The following is a 4,853-nucleotide window of genomic DNA, read 5'->3' as shown; positions in this document are numbered from 1 at the left end:
GATAAAGGAAGTGAGTTTACTAATAAAACAATACAGAAGTACTTAGTGGACAACAAAATAAAACATATTACAACTAAAAATCCTGATATAAAAGCTAGTATTGTAGAACGTTTTAACAGAACTCTAAAAGAAAAAATGTGGAAGTATTTTACAAAGTATCAAACGTATAATTATTTAAATGTATTACCTCTTCTTGTGAAATCATACAATGAAGGTTATCATTCAAGCATAAAGATGTCACCTGCAAATGTTTCTCAAAATAACCTATTACAAGTATGGCATAATCAATATGATAATAAAATAAAGAAGACGAAGAAAAAGAATCCAAATTTCTCAAAACATCTTAAGATTGGTGATACAGTACGAATTAGTAAAACTAAACGTACATTTGATAAAGGATATATGCAAAATTGGACTTGGGAAATATTTAAAGTGAAGAAGATAATACCAAGAGATCCATCTGTTTATGAAATTGAAGATTTAAACAAGGAACCACTGGATGGATTATTTTACAGAGAGGAATTACAACCTGTGACGTTATCAAAGACATTTTACATAGATAAAATCATACGTACAAGAAGAAAAGGCAGCAGAAAAGAATATCTTGTTCATTGGAAAGGATATCCTTCTTCTTTCGATTCCTGGATACCTGCATCATCCGTAAAGAAGATCGAGAAGTACAATGGAACCTGATGGAGATTTTTACGTTACGCTTCCCAGTAATAGTTCTATGGAATATTTTCCTGACAACACCTTAACATCATACACTACGAAACTTCATCAAAGAATGGAATTCCATGAAAAGTGGGAAGTGGCTATTGTTGAAATTCATTATCCTCATTCAATATTAAATATTAATGACGAAAATAATAAAATTTTTTACAAACCTGCAAAAAGTGATGAATGGAAATTTATAACTATTCCTGTACGTTATTACACTGACATATCAGAATTGATAAAGATAATAAATACGTACAACAGATTCACAAATTTACATATTTCTTATACTCGTGAGAGTAATACCTGTTTTATACGACGTCTTCATAAAGACATAGATGTAGACGTTGCATTATCACCAAGTGTTAGTGCGATGTTGGGGTTTGATCCAAGCGTTGATTTAAAGGATATGCAACAAGGTCAAAGCATTCCAAATTTACGTTTAGGACTTCCATCTACAATGTATGTGTATTGTGATATAATTCAATCTGTATTTGTTGGAGATACAGTAGCACCATTATTACGTATCATAAATATGAATCCTGTGAATCATACATTTGGAAGTAGTGTTATAGAAATTTTTAATCCTCCACATTATGTGCCTATAGAGAAGATGCATTTTGAACACATCAAAATAGATATAAGAGATAGTACAGGCTCTCCATTGGCATTCACTTTCGGAACTGTATGCGTTAAACTACATTTTCGACCAGTGCGTCAACATCGACAAATATGAATAATCCATATTTACAATATTATCAAAAACAAGCTCTTTCTGGAACTGGAAACGTTTATGTTGGCTCCCCTTATCAAGTTGGACATGGTATTGGAAGTTTCCTTGGAGGATTATTTCGTTCTGTCATGCCACTAGTAAAACAAGGAGCTAAAACAGTAGGAAAGGAATTATTAAAATCTGGAGCAAACGTTATTACTGATGTCATCATCGACAATCAACCTATTAACGAATCCTTTCATCAACGAATGGGTGAAGCGAGATCCGTCTTGCAAGACAAAGCAAAAAATAAACTGAAATCTATGCTAGGATCTGGATATCAACGAAGGAAAAGAAGAATTACACATCATTCCATCTTTAACCCTTCACCATTACACATCATCAAGCGCAAGAAGAAGAAGGAGAAGGGCAAGAGGAAACGTACACAGAAAACAAAGAAAAATCAGTCTTATAAGAAGAGGAAGTTATCACACGATATCTTTGATTAAATCATCACCATTATGGCTTTCTTACATCATCAATCCTGCGAGTGTGTAAAAAGTGAACTAGATATTTTTTCTACAAAACCAACGCAAACCAGTATATTGGATAATCATGTTGTTACATACAAACCAATCAGTTCACTAGCTGATAATGCTCCTATAGAGTTTGTCATCCCAGGAACAAGTGATGAATACATAGATCTACCACATACTCTTCTTTACATCGAAGCTCAAATCGTTAAGCCTGATGGATCAGCATTTGGTGAAAGTGATAAAGCTGTGGCTCCTATTAATGACTTTTTAAATTCTATGTTCAGTGAAGTGGAAGTGTATTTAAATAACAAACTGATTTCATTTCCATCTCATAATCATCCATATCGATCATACATTGAAAAACTGTTAAATTATGATGATTCTGCTAAAAATACTCATCTTCAATGTGCATTCTGGTTTCAAGATACTGCTGGACATATGGATGCAACATCTAGTGGTAATAAAGGATTTCAACAACGTTATGAATTAACAAAAAAAAGTGCAAAATTCGACATGCTTGGACATCTTCATTGTGATATTTTTAATCAAGATAAATTTTTAATCCAAGGAGTAGAATTACGTCTCAAGTTAATTCCTGCAAAGCCAAACTTTTGTCTCATCGCTAGTGATGCGTCTGTTGAAGCTAAAGTGAACATTTTAGACGCTGCTTTACATATTAAAAAGATTAATGTTAGTCCTACAATAAAACTAGCACATAACAAGCTTCTACAATCAACAACAGCCAAATATCCTCTCACAAGAGTGCAAATGAAGTCGTTCGTCATTCCAAAGGATCTTCAATCAAAAACAATAGATAATTTATTTATGGGAGTATTACCAACTCGAGTGATTGTGGCGTTTACACAAAATGATGCCTATACAGGAACAATAACTTCAAATCCATTTCATTTCAAACATTTTGACATCAATTTCTTCTCTCTATACATTGATGGAAAACCTGTACCTTCAAAACCATTACAACCAATTTTCGAAAACAACCTCTATGTTTCCTCATACCATACCTTATTCTGTGGATCAGGCATTCACTTTTCAAATCATGGCAACAATATTCCTCGCCTTGACTTTCCTCAAGGATACACTATCTTTGTTTTCGACATTACTCAAGATGGAGAAGCCAGCGCTGTGCAGCATTGGAATCTTATACGTCATGGGTGTGTTCGTCTGGAAGTTCATTTTACGAAGCCTCTACCAGCACCTATCTCCTGCATTGTGTATGGAGAATTCCAATCTCTCTTAGAAGTGGATCATCAGAGGAACATCATCATGGATTTTTAAAGGTACGTTATTTAAATATCATATCATATATGTACATGTCTGCATTTTTATACATGATGTCCTCTACACTAGATTTATTAAATGCTTTGCAAACAAATTCTTTATTTCACAATCATTTCGTTGGCGTATATGCAGCCAATGAATTACCAGCACATGTTCCACTACCTGCAGCTATCATCATAAATACAGATCCCTCGAACAAACTTGGCACACACTGGATTTCCGTATATATTCATACTGATGGCCGTGCCCACTACTTCGATACATTTGGATTTCCTCCATATGTAATGCATCATATTCAATTTCTACGTAGAAATTCCACTTCTTATACATTTAATAATAAACAAATTCAAAGTGTGAAATCATCCCTATGTGGACATTATTCATATCTTTTCCTATGCTTCAAAGCTAAAGGAAAGTCCTTAAATGAATTTCATTACACTTTCTCATCAACTCCAGAAAAAAATGATCGTCGTTTGCTGTATTTACTTTTACAGGTAATCATGTCTTCATTCTTCTTCTTCGTTTGTTTTGATTACTTTCTTTTCATATTATTGCAGGTAGCCATTTCTTCTTCTTCTTCTTCTTTATTATAATGTGTTTGTATGTATTATTATTTGTTCATGATTATAGATAAAATAAATTTTAAGTTTGTTTTTTTCATTTTTTTCATTTCAGAGAGTAAAAGATCGTCATCGTGTGTATGGACATCATCTTCAATGTTCAGATTGACTTGTATCTACGTTTCATCACCAACATCAACAGCAGTAGTATCATCAGTGAACAGTATATGACAGTTGTGAAGTTATCAACACATGGACAATGGAAACAAAATCTAACGTTCTTTTTTTTAAAATGTACTATACTTACCGGCGTTTTAATTGTGTAAATAGTTTCATCAACAATAAACACTTTGTATTATTTTTTCTCTTTGAAAACAAATGTTTTATTTCTTATTTTCTCCGTTTCCTAATAAATAAATATGTTTTATGATCAGTTATGTAATTAAATACACATATCATAAAACATATTTTTAAGTCATTGAATTAAAGAATTTCATAGTGATTTAAAAAAAAAATTCTAAAACTGATTTTTTAATTCAATGATGTAATCATATAACTACATAATAATAATAATAATGAATTCAAATACTTAATCAGTTATTCTTTCGTAAATTAAATCAAGTATGTGAATTCAATATTATTATTATTATTATGATAGGACTTTTGTTTTTAAAATTTTAATATTAATTATTTGAGTTCCTTTTTTAAAAATTAAAAAAAAGTCCTATCATACTTAAGACAAAGTTGTATAATAATAATAATTTCAAATACTAATTTTTATTTTAACATTCATTTCAAGAATTTGAATTCATTATGATTATTATTATTATTATTATACGTATCACTTATAATATACGAGGAAAAAATATGTTAGGATTTTTTTCTTATAAAAAACTTTAAAATCCTAACATATTGAGGTGTATGAAACGAACACAAAACACACACACACAAATAAAACATTTCACTTTCCACTATATATATATTTTTATTACATTTGATATTACGTTGTTTCGTATACATGAAAAAACA

At 31.0% G+C, this 4,853-nt stretch overlaps 1 protein-coding gene across 1 annotated transcript; it reads left to right on the top strand.

Moving 5' to 3' along the window:
- The first annotated feature begins 2,316 nt into the window (after positions 1-2,316).
- Positions 2,317-4,085, top strand: LOC145677408 (uncharacterized protein F54H12.2-like). The gene is made up of 2 exons (XM_081747906.1): positions 2,317-3,263; positions 3,940-4,085. Exon 1 carries the CDS (start codon positions 2,404-2,406, stop codon positions 3,259-3,261), a length of 858 nt encoding a protein of 285 aa, XP_081604032.1. The 5' UTR covers positions 2,317-2,403; the 3' UTR covers positions 3,262-3,263; positions 3,940-4,085.
- Positions 4,086-4,853: the final 768 nt, after the last annotated feature.

Source organism: Thermobia domestica, unplaced genomic scaffold, assembly GCF_964235325.1.
Source record: "Thermobia domestica unplaced genomic scaffold, izTheDome1.hap1.1 HAP1_SCAFFOLD_843, whole genome shotgun sequence".
Lineage (NCBI taxonomy): Eukaryota > Metazoa > Arthropoda > Insecta > Zygentoma > Lepismatidae > Thermobia > Thermobia domestica.
Note: the sequence above shows the minus strand (reverse complement) of the source record. Positions and strands in the feature narration are given on the sequence as shown.

Coding starts and splice junctions, on each gene's coding strand:
- LOC145677408 (XM_081747906.1), top strand. CDS start 2,404: ATGGATGCAACATCTAGTGGTAATAAAGGATTTCAACAACGTTATGAA.